The sequence below is a fragment of the Thalassophryne amazonica genome, chromosome 18 (genome assembly GCF_902500255.1).
Source record: "Thalassophryne amazonica chromosome 18, fThaAma1.1, whole genome shotgun sequence".
Taxonomy (NCBI): Eukaryota; Metazoa; Chordata; class Actinopteri; order Batrachoidiformes; family Batrachoididae; genus Thalassophryne; species Thalassophryne amazonica.
This window is the reverse complement of record NC_047120.1, coordinates 44,583,535-44,604,862: the sequence shown is the minus strand read 5'-3', so window position 1 is coordinate 44,604,862 and position 21,328 is coordinate 44,583,535. Positions and strand designations below refer to the sequence as shown.

The 21,328-nt window shown below is 42.5% G+C and overlaps 1 protein-coding gene across 1 annotated transcript in view; it reads right to left on the bottom strand.

The window, feature by feature from the left end:
* zgc:114120 (uncharacterized protein LOC619267 homolog) overlaps positions 1–9,019 on the bottom strand; it is a 238,363-nt gene extending 229,344 nt beyond the window's left edge. The window contains 1 exon segment of the mRNA XM_034193528.1: positions 8,805–9,019. Within this exon segment, the coding sequence (XP_034049419.1) occupies positions 8,805–8,826 (22 nt within the window). The 5' untranslated portion in view covers positions 8,827–9,019.
* Positions 9,020–21,328: the final 12,309 nt, after the last annotated feature.

Genomic DNA, 21,328 nt, shown 5'->3' with positions numbered 1-21,328 from the left:
CTTTTTATTTTCCTATAGTATGCTAACAGAGTTACTTTAGATAGATACAGTACACTCACACACTCATAGCTTATGCTTCTATAGCTTAGCCTACTAACTATATTTGATTTTACTACTAGTCTACATACTAAATTACCTATACTACAATCTTCTCCTGTGATGTCTTATCCTTCTTATGTCTTATTATTCATTATATTATATATATACCTTTTTCTTGAGCTACTTGGGTGGGTAGGGAGAGTTCCCATGGGATAAAAAAGCTTTTTAACCTACCATCCCTGGTTCTCAAGACCAGGCACGTAAGTGGCTCTACTCTACTCTTTTCTACTCTCCTATTTTACTCTTCCTTTTTAGATATTTAGATATACCTTTGTATACTGGCATAGTTCCACCTTAAAATTGGAATATAATATATAAGATATACCTTACTGAATTTTCATCTGATGGTTAATAATCACATTATTCCCTTTGATCACTTTGGGTGAAGACACTCAGTCTCAGATGAGCTGCTGTGGTCCCAAATGATGCATGCGCAGTGAATGCAGGGCAGACCAATTTTTAGGGGGGACCGTTCAGTCTGCGACACCTCCCCTGAGCTGCCTGAGGATGCTGGGAAGGGCACAGAGACTGCAGCGTGTTGTCAGATGACTGCTCGTGCCAACAAAAGAAACCAAGATGGATGAAAATGATCCAAAACAGCTTATTTCTGTATAAATCTGTTTGTCATACATTTTGTAAAAGTTAACAAGAAATAAACCCTTCTAAATAAAAAAAATGCTGTTCATGAAAACAGGTAACACCTCCAAAGTGACACAAAGTGCACATCAAGCAAGTGGGTCAGGTCACAAGTGATGTCAAAACCTCACGCACGTCTTCCTGCATTTCATTTGTACGCTGACATTAGAAGGAAAAGACGATATTTGCCATGGAATTCCCCCGAAGTAAATATGTTGTCTATTAAAATGAGCTGTAATTTCACAACATATTACAAAAATAAACAAGAAATGAAATATGGTCTGTTTTGTGAAATTTGAAAGCCCGTATAGCTTTAAGTATTTCAAGGTCAGCTAAATGGGGAATAATACATCATTTAAATCCCATGGCTTTTGTTTTTACTTTCATTATAACAATATAACCCAATGCTAAAATACCCTCGGCCATATGAGTATTGCGTTCTTTATAATTTGCAGTTGTTTACTAAGATCCTGATGTCTTACATACAATTTGAAACTCTCTCTCCCTCTCTCTCCATATAATATATATAAGGTTAAAATGGGTTTATTTGTTGCTAGCTTTTACATTATATATGAACATGAGTTTTTGAAAACAGCAGAAGTTAGCTTTGAGCTAGTGGCCATTAGCGTGCACGGTAACGTAAATCACTTCAGATGTGTTATTAGGTTCCAAAAACAGTGTTTTCAATTTTAGAAGTGTTTATTTCTCAATAGCTTTTACATAATAGATGACAAAGAGATTATATTTACACACAAACAAGACAGAGTTTGCAGCTAGCTACCAGCCTATGACATCACAGTGCAGCTCTACTCTGATTTGCTGTCACCTCAGCCACTCAAAAACAAAACTGAACAGATTGAAACAGAATGTGACTTTTTAACCTCTTAAAATAGGTCAAGTGTAGCAAGGTGAAGTCCGGATTGATAAGATGTTCCTGCTAGCTTGGCTAGCGGGGAATTCCCCTTTGGCTGACCTGGTAGGGTCTTTGTCTCGAGTGCGAGCAATCCGGTGTTCGAATCCCACCGCCATCCATGCCACAAAACTAAGTCATAGCCTGGATTGAAAAGATGTTCCTGCTAGCCTGGCTAGTGGGGAATTCCCCTTTGGCTGACCTGGTAGGGTCTTCGTCTCGAGTGTGAGTAATCCGGTGTTCGAATCCCACCGCCATCCATGCCACAAAAATAAGTCATCTGGTCACACAAGGTTAGCCATCTTTGAACTTATCCAAGGTCTGTGTCCCAAGAATGTTCCATGTGAATTTCAAGACCCTGGCAGTAACAGGACTAGACTTATACTGAGCACAGACGGACGGATGGATACGGACAAACGCAAAGCCTTCGCAATACCCGATGGCCATATTTGATGGCCACTGGATAAAAATCCCTTTATTTGTAATGTGAGGGAAAAATCCAGACTTGCTTTAAAAAATTATGTCACATGAAAATTGACTTTTTTGTTTGTTTTGGCTTAATACTACAGACAGAAAAACTCACCAACAAAGAAATGGTAATGAAAACCACCTCTGTGGCCGAGGTTACTGCTGAACAACAATAGCAGCTCTTCGAACAGGATATGTGAACTCTGTCCTAACCTTTTTTAATCTGCGACACTTTGACCACTGGAAGACGATATTCCTTTCTGCCTTTTGTGCCCGATGTGACAGTAATGTTACCCGATATGATCTAGAGGTGCCACCGAAATACAAACGTTTTATCAAGGACAAAGCAAAGCAAGCAGCCGTATTAAAACATATACATCTATATTTCATTTTTTCCAGACAAATTGTCAAAACTGGCTGGGAATGGGAAAATATAACACAATGCTAAAATACCCATGTTTGATTTCTTGGGTGTGAAACCAGACTGTTCAGATCATTGACCAACAAGTACCTGGGACTGAATCCTGTTGAGAATATACCTTGCAAGCCCCCTTTACCAGCACAGAAACAGTGTACTAACCCTATAGTTGTTGTAATCCAGCTGATCACCCTTTCCAGAGTGGGACAACAAGTCCTTTCTTCCAGTCCGTAGGGACTATACCCAACTTCCAAATTGAAAAAAAAATAGTTTGAGATGCTAGAAAATTCCACCTCCCTTGAGTTCAGCTGCAATCCTGCAGATCCCTAAATCTTTCTTCTGTCATCATCTAGTTCACTGTTTTTGTGATCTCTTCAACATTTGGTGGTTCACAGTTGAGTGGAGGATCAGTTACCAGAATGCCGGTACTGGAGATGTCTATAGGTGCTTTCACATCTGAAAGACTGGCACAAGATCTGGCAACCTACCAAGGTTCATGGCTTCACGTTATTAATGTTTGATCTTGTTCATTTGATTTCGCATTGCAGTTTTGTGTTCACAGTAAAGAACTTTCCGTGATGTATGTACCTGTTGTCCTCGTCTACATAGGTTGGGTCCCCAGTACTTGGCATTGGTTGGCAGGCTTGGGGAGTAACGGGATACATGTAACGGCGTTACGTAATTAGGATACAAAAAAGGTAACTGTATTCCGCTACAGTTACAGAAAAAAAGACGTATTCAGATTACAGGTATATTTAATAAAAATGGGAATTACTTCACAGGATTACAATTTTAATGCATTTGATGATATTATCCAGGGTTCTAGCTAGCGCAAACTTGCGTTACGGACTGTTACGCTATCATTTTGGACCATTAAGCTTATTTTGGACCGTTACGATTTTCAATGCAGCGTCTGTAATCAACCGTTTCTGCAGCGCGACTCCAGTTTGAAGCGTGAATCGAAGCAATGCTTCGATTCAATGGCTCGTGGCTCTTTGATTCGCTGCTCTTCAGAAGCGGTAAGTCCGCTTCTTCACCCCTCTGAAATCCATTAAAATATCATGAGTCACTTTTGTGTGGATTAAAGTCACTAAATGGGACTCTGGTCTTGTTGCAGTCGAGAAACGAGAATCTGCCTCGGTTTTGTCACAGCTTCAAATGCTGCGCGGCTCTCTGACAGAGTCCGCTCGGAATTAATAACTTCAAAACGAATCGCCGCTTTAAATAAAGTGACACCTCTTACAAACGTTGCAATACAGACAATAAACTACAATCGACTAAAATGTTTTTTCCTCCCAAAATGAGACGTGTTGCATTCTTTATAAACCTGACCTGCAGCACATCTGCAAGAGCTCAGCTCATAGGTACAGAAAGACATTCATGCCAATAATAATGTCTGAAAGGAAATGCTTTTGACAAAAACTAACAGATTTTATTTCTGTTTATGTCCAGAGATCAAGGATCCACCATGTAGAGTTTATTATGTCCAGGGTCCAGTAACCAATTTCATATTTATTTACTTTAAGACTCAATAAAATGTTCAATTTCAATTTAATCAGCTTATAAAGCGCCAAATTACAACAAAAGTCATCTCAAGGTGCCTCACACAGAACAGTTCAACATAAAAAATTAACATAAATAAAAATAAAAAAAATCAAATACCTAATTAAAAACAGAAGTAAAAGAATAAAACATAACAAAATAAAAACTACTCATGAGAAAGAGAATAAAAATAGGTTTTAAGTCTTGACTTAAAAATGTCCACGGACTCTGACTGCCTCACTGAGGGCCATGTACTGGTAACTCAGAATGAGACTGCCCACTCAACCAACTTCCCCAGCCTTCTGGACATGATGAAGGAACTTGGGCTGTCGTACCTGGCTTTTCCCCTTTGGGTACCCCTAGAATGGCCAATTTTTAGCTTAAATTCTCAAAAGCTGCCCCCTTCCACGACTGGACCGTGGACTTTGGTCTGGGACGGTACCTGTTATTTCCGTTCATACCAAACTCAAAAGTCAGAATTTCCAGACCAAATAAGATATATGTGAGAGCGCTCTAACATGCCAGCAGGAGGATCATCCTTATACAACTGCTCAAAGTAGCCAGCACAAGGTAACAGTACAGCAGGAACACCGAGACAGTGACTAGAACATAAAATAAAGTCAGCCCACGTTAATATAGCAAGTTAAGTCCCTCTCCCTACACCATCTATCTCCTCCTCAAAGATCCCATTGCCTTCCAAAGCCAGATAGGACATATAATCTCTCTAGCATGTTCTGGGTCGAAGTTGCCCTACAACCACCAAAGGAAAGCATCCTTATCAGATGACCAAACCGACGACCTACGTGCATAAAAATGTTGATGGGAGAAGAGCGCTCAGAGGACCGTTCCCAATGTCCTTAGGATGAAGCAGGAGTGTGGTATCTTGTGTTGAGTATATTCCCCCCATTGATATCAGTGAAGTAAAGTAAATTCTGTGCAAAACATTCAATACCCGAAATTATCTTGTTGCATTGTTGAAGAAGGAATGTGGAGAAATTGTTGAGGCCTGAAGCTGTCAGCAGCTTAAGTTCTTTCAAACATCAGAGGAGGTTCTATCAGGGAACGTATTAAGCTGGTTAATATGGTGAAGTCATGCGTGAAGTCAGCACTTTCTCAGACATTCTACCAAAATGATGCAGTCTGTGGCTTCAAAAGCTGCAATGGGATATACACAGTCTCAAGGCTTGAACTAGGTTTCTCAAAAATAGTTGTGACTTCTAAACTATGTGAAAGGCAACAACATGAAGTGTGGTGGTGGGGGATAACAGTGCAGACTCTGAAAACATCAGAGCCCTAAGTTGTTCTTGGGATAAGAGATGTCCCCAAGTCAATACGAATCAGCTCACCCTCACCTGGTGGCTCTGAAGCAACCACATCAATCAGTCCTGTTGATGTCAGTGCCCTGTGCTCTGCAGCTTCTCCTCTTTTCCCCCTCGTTCTTCTCTCACATCACCTTCCACATGTCAACAAGTTTGATCAGGCTGACGTGGGAAAAACGCTGTCTGGCTGCCGCTTCCTGCCTCCGACAGATCCTCCACCCCGCCTCTTTCTTTCTCTCCAGTCGCTTGTGATTCCAAAATGCTTGATCTGCAACGCAAACTGCCGCTCTTCGAACCTCTCGGGGAGGCGGTGTGTGTGACAGAGGTGAAACGACTCAATGTCAAGCAGCACAAAGAAAGAATTTGGAGATGTTCAAGTGCAACTCTGGCCTGTTTCTAAATGCTTCGTTCAGAATTAATCCTCTCTGAGAATTCAGAGCGAGGCGGCACGCGGAATGAGACAGGCTTCATATCGAAAAACGTGAATTTGAAAATAGGTGGTATTTTTTACAGTCCTGTTTGGCAAAATGTTCAAGCCTCTAGAGGTATTTCTTGCTCTGACACAGATTTTTGCAGAGCGAGAGCTCGGGAGGCTGAGGAAAGCATCGTGCAAGACAAAATCAATAATAATTAAAGTTAATCAAGACCTCCATTTTGTACTCTACGGTGAGCCAAAACCCACCCAAAATATTAACCCACTTTTATGTTTGAAGAAATGCATTGATCCCAATTTAGAGACTAATATGTTGACAGATAATTTAGCTTTTGACTTTGTAGATCATAGCCCGGGGCATTGCAATAGGGTACGAATCAAGACAACTCTGGAAGCATGTACTGGTGCCACACACTGCTGCGTACACAGCACCATGAAACCCTCCTAGGTCTGAAATGGCAACCACCTAGGCAGGTAACCGATCAGTGCCATCTCTTGAAGGTAGCCAACAATCCGCCACAGCCAGGTGAAATGTGGGTATGATCTTGGCTTTCCCAAACGTCTAGGGTCCACAACACTGAGGCACCGGCATGTTGGAGAAACAAGCTACATGGCCAAAATGTCGTACCTGATGCTCCCTCACAATGTTAAAAACATAAATATTGGCTGACGATCACCTTAGTATTTCTTCTGTTTTTCTTGTTGCTTAATGCTGAAAAATTCTACCTTATTTGTAGTCTTTCTGCCCCTATTTTTTTCTCTCTCTCTCTGTTTGAGGTGCGGTGTCTTATTCTGCAAGTCTCCCATCCTGTGCACAAGCATGGACTCCCAAAATTTCCTGTATATTTGTATTGTCAATTGTGTCGGTAGCATGGCCCAAGTAGAGGGTCACCCCTTTGAGTCTGGTCTGCTTGAAGTTTCTTCCTCACATCATCAGAGGTAGTTTTTCCTTACTTGTGTGCTTGCTCTAGGTGTTGGTAAGGACAGACCAGTGGTGGACACAGCTAACCAAAAAGTTAGCTTTAAGAAAAGCTAAAAAAAAAAGTTAGAATGCTAAACCGCTAAATCACTAAAAAAAAAAAAAATTAATTTGTGTTAATGTTCAAACGTTCAGTTAGTGCATTATTTTAAAATTAAAAGATATGTGTTATATTTTAACTTTGTACAAATGATAGACTTGACATTAATGTAGTTAAACTATCCAGATTAATTTATTTAATTAATTAACCAATAAATTGGTTAATTAATTGGTTTATAAATCAAAACCATAAGTCAAACCTGATTTCCTTTTGAGGACTTCGGTCTCATGGTTGGAACGCTGTATGCTGTAAAGGGAAATTATTATTATTATTATTTTTTTTTTTTTTTAGCAGCTTGGCGGCTAGGCCCTTTTTGCTGGGCTAGAGTTGAGCTCAGCTCCTCTCAGCTGCCTCACTGCTGCAAAATATGTAGCAGACAGGAGCCAACAGGGTTTATAAATGTTTTTCACCGTTACAAACTATGTAAGTAAATGTTAGCAGTCTAAAAGATATAGGAACTAAATTTATTAAAGCTAAGTGGTCCACTGATGGTTTTTGAAGTTAGCTGAAATGCTAATTCGCTAACAAAAAAGTTAGCTTTGATAATTAGTGGTTAGCGGATTTGCGGAACTGTGCCCACCACTGGGTTAGACCTTATGAATTGTCCAGCAACCTCATAACTCCTGTTCCCAGGCATCTCCTGTTCTCAGACATCAAGGACACAGAGACATGAATGTCACTGAGTCTTTGAAAGCGTGAATCTTAGCCTCGATCCAGGACAACTGCAAATCTTGGTACTCCAATTCCTGTGTCAGCGTCTCAAGGCCTACAATCAGAGTATCCACTGATTGCTCAAAGATCACAGCATCGTCCACAATTTCAAGCTCTGTAAACCTTTCCACAGTGATAAAGGCAACAACCCACTAGTTCCACAACCCTCCCCAACAACCAGTCTGTGCAAGAACTGAACAGTGTAGCAGCCAGAACACATCCCTGAGGAACACAGCAAATATTCAAAATCTCATCCTCCGCTCCTTACAGCACTCACAGTATCTGTAACAGGGTATGCAAACTAGATCATTACCTGGTGCCCTGAGTTGTAAAGTGCCTTGGTGCTAGATGGCATGGTCCACCGTAATGACCATCTCACCAGAACCCTCTTACATTCTGTGATCAGATATGTATAGCCTAAGAGACTGCAGTGGCATACCCAGAAACCTCCCCCCACCCTGCCCCCATCCCAACAAGGTCCCATGCAACCAGCTTGCTGCCACTGTTTCATAATTGCGGCAACCTACAAAGCACCGTCAAACACATTTATCCTTCAGCAGTCCAAAAACCACTGGGGTTAACCTTTGGACAGTAAAACATTTGGATAAAGCGGGAACGATGTGCACTGGGTGAGGAGTTAGTCTGGGGTGCACTTGGCTCCCCAGGTCCTTTTTCCCCGGGGACCTCCAGAGTTCCTTAAAATACCCCTCTGATCATAGCATCTATATTCTTTTTAAACAACCAACTCTTTCTTTCAGTCTCAAACACACTTTCCATCTCTCTCTCTGATCAACAGCAGTCTCTGTGAATCCATCAATAGCTCTCTTTCAGCCTTCCACAAACAGCGAACACAGAGAGCCTGAACATCAACCGTCTCCAGTCAGCACAGACGGTAAACAGGCAGTGCTGCAGACGCAGCCGACTCCACCTGACACCCGACGCTGTCAAAGTCAGCTCCGAAAGCCACAACGTTAACGTCAAAGTCAGAAGAATAAGTTTTTCTTTTTTGTTATTTAAAGTACTTTACTGCGTGCAAAGACAGATTTGCTGCAAAAAGCAGAAAAGCAACACCTTCAAAACAAGAGAGTGAAGCGGAGACAGACAGCGGGAGTTTCCCAGCAGCCCCAGAAAGCCACTCAAGTTAGAAATACCTGCAACTACAGAATGGACGGAGAGAGAAGGGACATGCCTGGGAAGGAGGAATTGCCCATTCTCAGCCTTGATGCACCTGTTTACAGTCTTGTTTGTCCACGTCTTTCTTCGACATTGACTCTTTGCATTTCTTCTCGATTCCGTCCCGATCCCGTTTCATCCGTCTGTGGTCCGCGCGGCCATGGCTCGCCCGTGTTCAGGATGCTCTCTCTGCACTGCCTGGTGTGATGGAGTGCAGAGGCGCTCCTAACCACATCTTAGCACGGCCACTGAGTTAACTCATGTTTTATGGATGAACCAGCCCTCCCCATCCCGTCCTCCTTAAAGAGCCTGCGCCGCTTTCCCAAAGCCTTTCATCTCGGCGTTCCCATTACATGCACTGAAGCTGAATCGTGTGCACATGAGGGGGGGTCATATGCATCTCAAATTTAACATGAATGTGTGGTGACTTTGACAGTCCTGTCGGGGCAGCGTGGGGGAGTCGAGGAGAGGAGGCAACTGATGGAGGGATGAAAAAGAATCAATAACAACAACAGCAGCAGCAACAACAACAACAAGAAAAGTGAATGCAGATATTTCTCTGACAGTTTGAGCAGACAAACTAATGGTGCTGCTGAATAATAAATATCAGCAGGCGTAGTCTGGGATAGCAAATACGGATATCTTATCGTGGAGGATGCTGGGTACGGCTGTGCCTCGTGAAACACTGCGGATCTCTGAGTGCATGAGTGTGCCTGCAACAGAGGAGATGGTCAACATAAATCCTGCAGGAGTGCTGGCTGTAATTTAATCTCTCGTAGAAGGCAGATGAATTGAGTGAATATGCATCAGAGAGGTCAGGGTCAGAAGTGCAGTGGGTCAAACAGACTGTGATGGCAGATAATTAGAGAATAATCCTGTTGTGTCTGATGATTTGCGAACGTTCATGCTGGTTATACAGTCATTTTAAAATGGATGTGTTGGGGAAAGTGAGGAACACGGACCCACAACAGGGGGCGCAAATGAACGGACAATGAAGAAAGTCAAATAACAAAGCTTTACTGTTGTGAACACGCACAACAAACACAACAGATCACAATTGTGGAAATAAACCAATTCCAATGGTGTCGTGTGGGCAGGCTCGACGATAGGAGTCGTCTGTCCGAGTCGAACCGGAACCACCCGATTTCCTCTGCCACCGAACCCCGGGAATACTGGAGCCGCCAAGTCCCGAACTCCCAGGTGGCCACTGCCTCCGCTCATCGGATCCGGTACTGCTGGCGAGGAACAGAGACAGTCAGATGTGGGTGCGGCTGCACCCAGCAACACGTAGGGTGGAAAAACCACCTCCACCTCTCGTCAGAAAAACACTGGTTAGTGCAGGAATGTGTGTACTTATCAATAAGGTCCAATACAGTCTCCTGCTGTTCCACTCGCTATCTGCGCAAAAGTAACAAGGTATTATGTCAAGAAGACAACACAATTGGCTGAGTATATTACCTCCTTGGTAGAGCGATATCTCGGCAATGAGGTGGAGATGCCGTCCAGCTGATATACCCCTCCGCTGATGGATGTCAGCTGTCTCAGTTGATAGGTGACGGCTGTCACCTTGGCTGCTCCTATGAGGCGGCAGCGCCCTCTGGTGCCTGGAGCCCGCACTCCAGGCAGGGCGCCCTCTGGTGGTGGTGGGCCAGCAGTACCTCCTCTTCAGCGGCCCACACAACAGGATGTTTAGGACTGTATAACAGCATGAATGTCCGCAAATCATCAGACACAAGGGGGTTAGTCCTATTCTAATCCAGTTCCATCTTTTGCTAACGCGTTGTGGGTAAAACAGCTATTTGCGACCGTATAACTGCATGAACATCCACAAATCAGCAGACACAAGGGGATTATTGCTATTCTAATCCAGTTCCATCTTTTGCTAACGCGTTGCCGGTAAAATGGCTATTTGCGACCGTATAAAAGCATGAACGTTCGCAAATCATCAGACACAAGGGGATTATTCCCATTCTCATCCAGTTCCATCGTTTGCATGGTTATTTTCTATAGGTAATTTTGGTCAGCAAGCTTACCGTGAGGCAGCGTCGCTTCAACAGCGGTCAGGGGTGCGGAGTCATCCATCAAATGTGAAAATCCATCAAATGTGAAGTGGGTATTGGTATCAGAATCCACATAAATACTTTTGTACGGTACCTTAAATTCACCATTTCGGCGGTGGCATGGTACACGACTTTCTTCACTCTCAGCTAACAGTACTAACAGCTAGCAGTGCACGCAGCCGGTGTTCAGGGTCAAATTTTGTGTCCGTCGCGTTAAAACGTCAGTTCCATGTCCTCACAATTTTGCGAATGCGCAGTTTGCCGGGTGCAGGTATGACATTTGACAGGAATGACATCTCTTCAGACACAACCGGTCAGGGCGCAGAGTAATACATCCAAATGTGACAACGGTCAAATATTTGCCACCAGTACCCCGACATTATACAGCCGGAAATCTCACACGATTAACCAATCAGATTTGCGGAAAAATGTAATTGCATTAGAATACAGAACATCTGAGGTTTCAAAGAAAACAATGACTAAGAGTCCCCCAACCACCAAGGACTGCCATGTTATCCCGGGGTTCTCAACATGCAGGTGCACGGAGAAATTCACAACATGGCCAAAATGTTGAAGATGCTCCCTCAACTGGTTCCGTGCAATGCATTGTGATCTAGCTTGTATCCAAACAGAGTTCCCATGTAACTGAAGTTTAGAAGGATAGGTTTGCACAGAAGTACTCGCTTACATGGAAATAGGACAAAAAAATTATTTAAGAAAACCCTACAATGTTTGGATAGATTAATTGATTTTCTATGGAAATGCTCCCTTTGAACAGGATGAAATCTTCAGTAGAGCCAAGCTGTGGAGGGGGGCATGAGACAGTGATAGAATCCATTTTGGTTTTATGTTGTAATAGTTTTCTTGGGGCACGTATTCAGCAAAGTGAACCATCATTGGTAGCTTTACACACTGAGCTTTACTGCCTGCAGCAAAGGAAGTTGGGACAGCTGTCAAAAGCAGATTTCAGTTGACTCTTATTTAAAGAGTATTTTGGGAAAGTTCCAGACTTGGTGTGCAACCAGCTTTGAACTGGGGGCATCATGGCTGTATAAAGCTGGGGGTGGGGGGAGCAACCCTGCAATACATGTAAGAGTGCACATGATCTCTCCTCCAGTCTGTATGGCACCTTGTTTGTTGCCTGGTGGCCTGAATCAACACGCCGGTAAATAAAACATAGTTATAAAAAATTAAAGATGTTGCTTGCTCGGCCTTGAAATTGCAGATGCTCCCGAGCGTCTCATAATACTACAGAGTGTCCTGTCTTTGCCCTTAAGCCCTTATACACTTTGCTGCACACACTGAAGAACTCATGCCACAGGTGGGTAATAGAAAAATATTTCACCATGATCTGTGCTTAGCCTCAAAATCTCATTGTGGATCATTTAAACAGAGCCAACCTCACACGCCCCAGCACGACTCTATAGGCGGTTAGGTAATTAACACGCCAAGTTACAGCTCGGTGAGAGCCATATCACACCCCTGAAACAGAGAAGAAAGAGATTAAAGACAGGTGCAGAGAATTAAAGAAAAACTAGAATTTCATTCAAGCAGAAGAGCCTGTGGCCCTGATGTCTCAGATAGTCTAACGTTCAATGGCGAAATAAATGGTTTCAGTACACTCAGTTATCGGAAGATTGTCCAAATTTCCAAGAGGCTAAATTGTATCACTCAGTAGCAGGCCTTCCAGTCAACGCTGCACATAAGCTTCATATTCTAAGTTACAAAGAATTTTACGACTCATAATAACCTGTTCAAAAAGAGCCAGGGGCCATAGGTACTAGCCATATTGAAGCCCCGCCCCCTCCCCCCACTGTTATGTTCTTTTTTATTAATGCAAACACTAAATTTCTAATGCATAGTCAAACCAGGTCTAAACCATGTATACCTTGGATCACACCTGGGAGTCAGAACCCTTTTTAAAGTTGGAGGAGCAATATTGAGTTGGGGGGTCTGGGGGACCACATTGCACCATTTTTCTAGAAAATGGTGCAATTTGGGTCAAGACATTTGATTTTCTTGCAGCAGAAGCAAGCTCCATCCAGAGATGGGAGTGGGCGTCTTCTTCTGCAGGCCTCCCATCCTGGACACCAGCATGGACTCCCAAAATTTCCTGTATATTTGTTTTGTCAGTTGTGTCGATAGCATGGCCCAAGAAGAGGGTCACCCCTTTGAGTCTGGTCTGCTTGAGGTTTCTTCCTTAAATCATCAGAAGGACTTTTTTTCTTACCACTGTCACCTGTGTGCTTGCTCTTGGGGTTAGTAAGGTTAGACATTACTTGTGTGAAGCACCTTGAGGCAACTTTGTTGTGATTTTGCACTATATAAATGAAAATAAATTGAATTGAATCCCAAAGATCAGAAAATTTAAAGAATATATTTAGCCCTCTTCTAACCTTTTTGACACAAACTAAACCTGCATCTCTTGAATACCAAGTACGGGACCACCCAAAAGAGGACTCCAAACCATTTGGCATTTTGTATGTTAGCAGCAAAACTTTGACATGCCTCTCACATGTATCACACACCAGTGTGCTGAGGGTATTATTGGTGTAATGGAGTCAAATTTTCCTATTTCCCTTTTTATTCTAGTCTCCACATTCTAAACACATTTGACATATCACATTAGACATGTTTGGACACAAAAAACCCCGCAGTAATGAACAAGAGCATTTGAATGAGTGTCCACATCCGCCGTTGGCAGGGCAGACGGACTCTGCGACATTACCCAAGTGACAAATGGCATTTCTGTGATAAGTAGATCAAAGGGAGGAAACCCTGTTCTGTTACATTAACCTTCCCTTCAAGTGAGGACAAAGTTCTACTTAACTTTGCTCAGATCAACATAAATAACAGTAATGGCAACTCCTTCCTCCACATCATCACGTGCACCTCACATCAAGTCACAAAATCCAGGGGGGAAAGTCCATCTGGAAAGTATTCACAGCTCTTCACTTTTTCCACATTTTGTTATGTTACAGCTTTATTCCAAAATGGCTGAAATTCTTTAGTTTTCTCAAAATTCTACACTCAGTACCCTGTAATGACAATGTGAAAAAAAGTTTGGAGATTTTTGCAAATTTATTAAAAAAAGAAAAAAGAAACTAAGAAATCACATGTACATAAGCATTCACAGACTTTGCCATGAAGCTCAAAATTGAGCTCAGGTGCATCTTGTTTCCACTGATCATCCTTGAGATGTTTCTGCAGCTTAACTGGAGTCCATCTGGGGTAAATTTAGTTGATTGGACATGATTTGGAAAGACATACACCTGTCTACATACAAGGTCCCCCAGTTGACAGTGCATGTCAGAGCACAAACCAAGCATGAAGTCAAAGGAATTGTCTGTAGACCTCCGAGACAGGATTGTTTCTAGGCACAAATCTGGGGGAGGGTACAGAAACATTTCTGCTGCTTTGAAGGTCCCAATGAGCACAGTGGCATCCATCACCTGTAAATGGAAGAAGTTTGGATCCACCAGGACTCCTCCTAGAGCTGGTCGCCTGTCTAAACGGAGCAATCAGGAGAGAAGGGCCTTAGTCAGGGAGGTGACCAAGAACCTGATGGCCACTCTGTCAGAGCTCCAGCATTCCTCTGTGGAGAGACAAGAACCTTCCAGAAGAACAACCATCTCTGTAGCAATCCACCAATCAGGCCTGTATGGTAGAGTGGCCAGACGGAAGCCACTCCTTAATAAACAGCACATGGCAGCCCACCTGGAGTTTGCCAAAAGGCATCTGGAGGGCTCTCAGACCATGAGAAACAAAATTCTCTGGTCTGATGAGACAAAGATTGAACTCTTTGGCGTGAATGTCAGGCATCATGTTTGGAGGAAACCAGGCACCATCCCTACAGTGAAGCAGGGTGGTAGCAGTATCATGCTCTGGGGATGTTTTCAGCAACAGGAACTGGGAGACTAGTCAGGATTGAGGGAAAGATGAATGCAGCAATGTACAGAGACATCCTGGATGAAAACCTGCTTCAGAGGGCTCTTGACCTCAGACTAAGGTGACGATTCATCTTTCAGCAGGACAGTGACCCTAAGCACACAGCCAAGATGTCAAAGGAGTGGCTTCAGAACAACTCTGTGAATGTTCTTGAGTGGATCAGCCAGAGCCCAGACCTGAATCCGACTGGGAGAGATCTAAAAATGGGCTGTGCACCCAATGCTGCCCATCCAACCTGATAGAGCTTGAGAGGTGCTGCAAAGAGGAGTGGGCAAAACTGCCCAAAGATAGATGTGCCAAGTTTGTGACATCATATTCAAGAAGACTTGAGGCTGTAATTGCTGCCAAAGGTGTGAATACTTATATACAAGTACATGTGATTTCTTAGTTTTTTGTTTTTAATAAATTTACAGAAATTTCAAAAAACTTTTTTCATGGTGTCATTATGGGGTGTTGTGAGTATAATGTGATTTTTTTTACCTTCTTATTTTTAATAAATTTGCAATAATTTCAACAATAATTTATGTTGTCATTATGGGGTGTTGTGAGTAGAATGTGAGTAGAAAGTAGGGGAAAAATGATTTTACTCCATTTTGGAATAAGGTCGAAACATAACAAAATGTGGAAAAAGCGAAGTGCTGTGAATACTTTCCAGATGTACTGTATGTGCCCTCTCACAAACAAATGATTATAATACATAATAGCCATAGAGTGCACACAGATGTATCTTCATTACCTTGACATTTTGACCCCAAGTGCAATGGATCTGTGAGCCTTGTTCATTGTGATTACCATGCCAAGGTTGGTGGTCATGTCTTTGCACATGTGTACTTTATCGTGACTTCATGTAAAGAAAGAAGCCTCAATGTAATAAATAAATAAATAAAAACCCCTGTAAACGGAAAAATAAGGCGTGTATTTTTCAAACTAAGACACTTGGTGGTGGTGGTGGTGTATGTGTTTACTTGTTTCACTGCTCCTGTGACTTACATTTCAAAGTGACTAAGGGCCCGGTCCCACTGGGGAGAGGATTAATTGAGCATGAATTGAGTATACAAATTGCGGGCATTCGTTGTCGTCTGCAACAAAAATAGCCAAAAATGACAAATGTCCCAGTATGAATTATGGATATAGTAATAATATATAGCGAATATATGATGAACAATCACAGTTATATAATGCATGTAGTGAGGAAACTGATCCGACACATTGAGATTATCACGGCAGTATTATGGGTGTATTATGAATGCATCGCGCACGTGTTGCACGTGCACGGCATCTGCATTGCGGTCATAAAATAAGCGCACTCGCTCCTTTCGGCATCACTATTCACACCAGCAATGCAGCCTCTGGAGCAAGTGCTGGACTTGGACAAGTTGATCACAGAGTTGTTCATGTTGTCATACACAACCAGACCAGCACTGACTGGCAGGTATGTCGCTTTCTGCCACACTTTGGGTTTATGTGACGTGTTTGTTATGCATTCACAGATTGTCCGCAAATCAGCTTCAAAGCAGATGTAATAAAAATGCTTTATTTGTGGCCAATTTGTATGCATTCGCAACAACATATTTTAGTTTGTGATGTGGACATGATGGGCACGCAATATATCTGTTTTACACACTGTCCCAGTCCACTGCCAAGCTGCAAATCCCCATCAGTTGCAGATATCAGCGGTTAACGGCAGATATACAGCGCATAGAGTATGTATTGTGTATGAATTGAGTATGTATGGAGTATATAAGGCGGATGTCATCCGCATCCAGATTTTTGAGCTACTCAAAAATCCTGGCTGCGGACATGCGTGCCTCTGCGGATGATCACGGGTGTGTTTGGATGACGGCTGACTCATACAGGCATGTTACATGGATATTGCGGATGTTTGGCGAATATGGGCCAATTTTGTGCGCAATCCATATGCAAATCCTCCTAAACGCCAGTGGGACAGGGCCCTAATATATGAAAAATACTGTATTGTCAACAGATGGCATCATATATACTGCTGCTACTGCTACTATACAATGCTGCTCCCCTCTTGCTTGCCTCTACTGGTGGTTGGCTCTCACTGCGATATTGTATCACTTCCTGTTCCGGAGCACAGCGGTGTTTTTCTGTATCTGTTAGCTGTTTAATCTGTGCAGTTAGATTGATCTAGTTATCTAGATTACGATTTGTTTCCCAGTGTAATCTTTACGTGCCTTAACTAAAGCACTGCTTCTGCTGAATCACCTCTAAATTATTTACACATTATTCACTTTGCGTGTTTTTAGGAATCTGCTAGCTTAGCGTAGCTACTAGCTCTTAGCCGATTTAGCATGGCGGCTTCTCCTGTCTCTCCCGCACTTTTCTGCTCTGGGTGTGAAATGTTTAGTTATTCCTCGGCCTCCTTTAGCAGTAACGGTACTTGTAATAAGTGTAGCTTATTCGTAGCTTTGGAGGCCAGGCTGGGCGAATTGGAGACTCGGCTCCGCACCGTGGAAAATTCTACAGCTAGCCAGGCCCCTGTAGTCGGTGCGGACCAAGGTAGCTTAGCCGCCGTTAGTTACCCCCTGGCAGATCCCGAGCAGCCGGGAAAGCAGGCTGACTGGGTGACTGTGAGGAGGAAGCGTAGCCCTAACAGAAGCCCTGTGTACACCGCCAACCCGTTCACATCTCTAACCGTTTTTCCCCACTCGACGACACACCCGCCGAGGATCAAACTCTGGTTATTGGCGACTCTGTTTTGCGAAATGTGAAGTTAGCGACACCAGCAACCATAGTCAATTGTCTTCCGGGGGCCAGAGCAGGCGACATTGAAGGAAATTTGGCTAAGGCTAAGCGTAATTTTCGTAAGATTGTAATTCACGTCGGCAGTAATGACACCCGGTTATGCCAATCGGAGGTCACTAAAATTAACATCAAATCGGTGTGTAACTTTGCAAAAACAATGTCGGACTCTGTAGTTTTCTCTGGGCCCCTCCCCAATCAGACCGGGAGTGACATGTTTAGCCGCATGTTCTCCTTGAATTGCTGGCTGTCTGAGTGGTGTCCAAAAAATGAGGTGGGCTTCATAGATAATTGGCAAAGCTTCTGGGGAAAACCTGGTCTTGTTAGGAGAGACGGCATCCATCCCACTTTGGATGGAGCAGCTCTCATTTCTAGAAATCTGGCCAATTTTCTTAAATCCTCCAAATCGTGACTATCCAGGGTTGGGACCAGGAAGCAGAGTTGTAGTCTTACACACCTCTCTGCAGCTTCTCTCCCCCTGCCATCCCCTCATTACCCCATCCCCGTAGAGACGGTGCCTGCTCCCAGACTACCAATAACCAGCAAAAATTTATTTAAGCATAAAAATTCAAAAAGAAAAAATAATATAGCACCTTCAACTGCACCACAGACTAAAACAGTTAAATGTGGTCTATTAAACATTAGGTCTCTCTCTTCTAAGTCCCTGTTGGTAAATGATATAATAATTGATCAACATATTGATTTATTCTGCCTTACAGAAACCTGGTTACAGCAGGATGAATATGTTAGTTTAAATGAGTCAACACCCCCGAGTCACACTAACTGTCAGAATGGTCGTAGCACGGGCCGGGGTGGAGGATTAGCAGCAATCTTCCATTCCAGCTTATTAATTAATCAAAAACCCAGACAGAGCTTTAATTCATTTGAAAGCTTGACTCTTAGTCTTGTCCATCCAAATTGGAAGTCCCAAAAACCAGTTTATTTGTTATTATCTATCGTCCACCTGGTCGTTACTGTGAGTTTCTTTGTGAATTTTCAGACCTTTTGTCTGACTTAGTGCTTAGCTCAGATGAGATAATTATAGTGGGCGATTTTAACATCCACACAGATGCTGAGAATGACAGCCTCAACACTGCATTTAATCTATTATTAGACTCTATTGGCTTTGCTCAAAAAGTAAATGAGTCCACCCACCACTTTAATCATATCTTAGATCTTGTTCTGACTTATGGTATGGAAATAGAAGACTTAACAGTATTCCCTGAAAACTCCCTTCTGTCTGATCATTTCTTAATAACATTTACATTTACTCTGATGGACTACCCAGCAGTGGGGAATAAGTTTCATTACACTAGAAGTCTTTCAGAAAGCGCTGTAACTAGGTTTAAGGACATGATTCCTTCTTTATGTTCTCTAATGCCATATACCAACACAGTGCAGAGTAGCTACCTAAACTCTGTAAGTGAGATAGAGTATCTCGTCAATAGTTTTACATCCTCATTGAAGACAACTTTGGATGCTGTAGCTCTTCTAAAAAAGAGAGCTTTAAATCAGAAGTGCCTGACTCCGTGGTATAACTCACAAACTCGTAGCTTAAAGCAGATAACCCTTAAGTTGGAGAGGAAATGGCATCTCACTAATTTAGAAGATCTTCACTTAGCCTGGAAAAAGAGTCTGTTACTCTATAAAAAAGCCCTCCGTAAAGCTAGGACATCTTTCTACTCATCACTAATTGAAGAAAATAAGAACAACCCCAGGTTTCTTTTCAGCACTGTAGCCAGGCTGACAAAGAGTCAGAGCTCTATTGAGCTGAGTATTCCATTAACTTTAACTAGTAATGACTTCATGACTTTCTTTGCTAACAAAATTTTAACTATTAGAGAAAAAATTACTCAGAACCATCCCAAAGACGTATCGTTATCTTTGGCTGCTTTCAGTGATGCCGGTATTTGGTTAGACTCTTTCTCTCCGATTGTTCTGTCTGAGTTATTTTCATTAGTTACTTCATCCAAACCATCAACATGTTTATTAGACCCCATTCCTACCAGGCTGCTCAAGGAAGCCCTACCATTATTTAATGCTTCGATCTTAAATATGATCAATCTATCTTTGTTAGTTGGCTATGTACCACAGGCTTTTAAGGTGGCAGTAATTAAACCATTACTTAAAAAGCCATCACTTGACCCAGCTATCTTAGCTAATTATAGGCCAATCTCCAACCTTCCTTTTCTCTCAAAAATTCTTGAAAGGGTAGTTGTAAAACAGCTAACTGATCATCTGCAGAGGAATGGTCTATTTGAAGAGTTTCAGTCAGGTTTTAGAATTCATCATAGTACAGAAACAGCATTAGTGAAGGTTACAAATGATCTTCTTATGGCCTTGGACAGTGGACTCATCTCTGTGCTTGTTCTGTTAGACCTCAGTGCTGCTTTTGATACTGTTGACCATAAAATTTTATTACAGAGATTAGAGCATGCCATAGGTATTAAAGGCACTGCGCTGCGTTGGTTTGAATCATATTTGTCTAATAGATTACAATTTGTTCATGTAAATGGGGAATCTTCTTCACAGACTAAAGTTAATTATGGAGTTCCACAAGGTTCTGTGCTAGGACCAATTTTATTCACTTTATACATGCTTCCCTTAGGCAGTATTATTAGACGGTATTGCTTAAATTTTCATTGTTACGCAGATGATACCCAATTTTATCTATCCATGAAGCCAGAGGACACACACCAATTAGCTAAACTGCAGGATTGTCTTACAGACATAAAGACATGGATGACCTCTAATTTCCTGCTTTTAAACTCAGATAAAACTGAAGTTATTGTACTTGGCCCCACAAATCTTAGAAACATGGTGTCTAACCAGATCCTTACTCTGGATGGAATTACCCTGACCTCTAGTAATACTGTGAGAAATCTTGGAGTCATTTTTGATCAGGATATGTCATTCAAAGCGCATATTAAACAAATATGTAGGACTGCTTTTTTGCATTTACGCAATATCTCTAAAATCAGAAAGGTCTTGTCTCAGAGTGATGCTGAAAAACTAATTCATGCATTTATTTCCTCTAGGCTGGACTATTGTAATTCATTATTATCAGGTTGTCCTAAAAGTTCCCTAAAAAGCCTTCAGTTAATTCAAAATGCTGCAGCTAGAGTACTGACGGGGACTAGAAGGAGAGAGCATATCTCACCCATATTGGCCTCTCTTCATTGGCTTCCTGTTAATTCTAGAATAGAATTTAAAATTCTTCTTCTTACTTATAAGGTTTTGAATAATCAGGTCCCATCTTATCTTAGGGACCTCGTAGTACCATATCACCCCAATAGAGCGCTTCGCTCTCAGACTGCAGGCTTACTTGTAGTTCCTAGGGTTTGTAAGAGTAGAATGGGAGGCAGAGCCTTCAGCTTTCAGGCTCCTCTCCTGTGGAACCAGCTCCCAATTCAGATCAGGGAGACAGACACCCTCTCTATTTTTAAGATTAGGCTTAAAACTTTCCTTTTTGCTAAAGCTTATAGTTAGGGCTGGATCAGGTGACCCTGAACCATCCCTTAGTTATGCTGCTATAGACGTAGACTGCTGGGGGGTTCCCATGATGCACTGTTTCTTTCTCTTTTTGCTCTGTATGCACCACTCTGCATTTAATCATTAGTGATCGATCTCTGCTCCCCTCCACAGCATGTCTTTTTCCTGGTTCTCTCCCTCAGCCCCAACCAGTCCCAGCAGAAGACTGCCCCTCCCTGAGCCTGGTTCTGCTGGAGGTTTCTTCCTGTTAAAAGGGAGTTTTCCTTCCCACTGT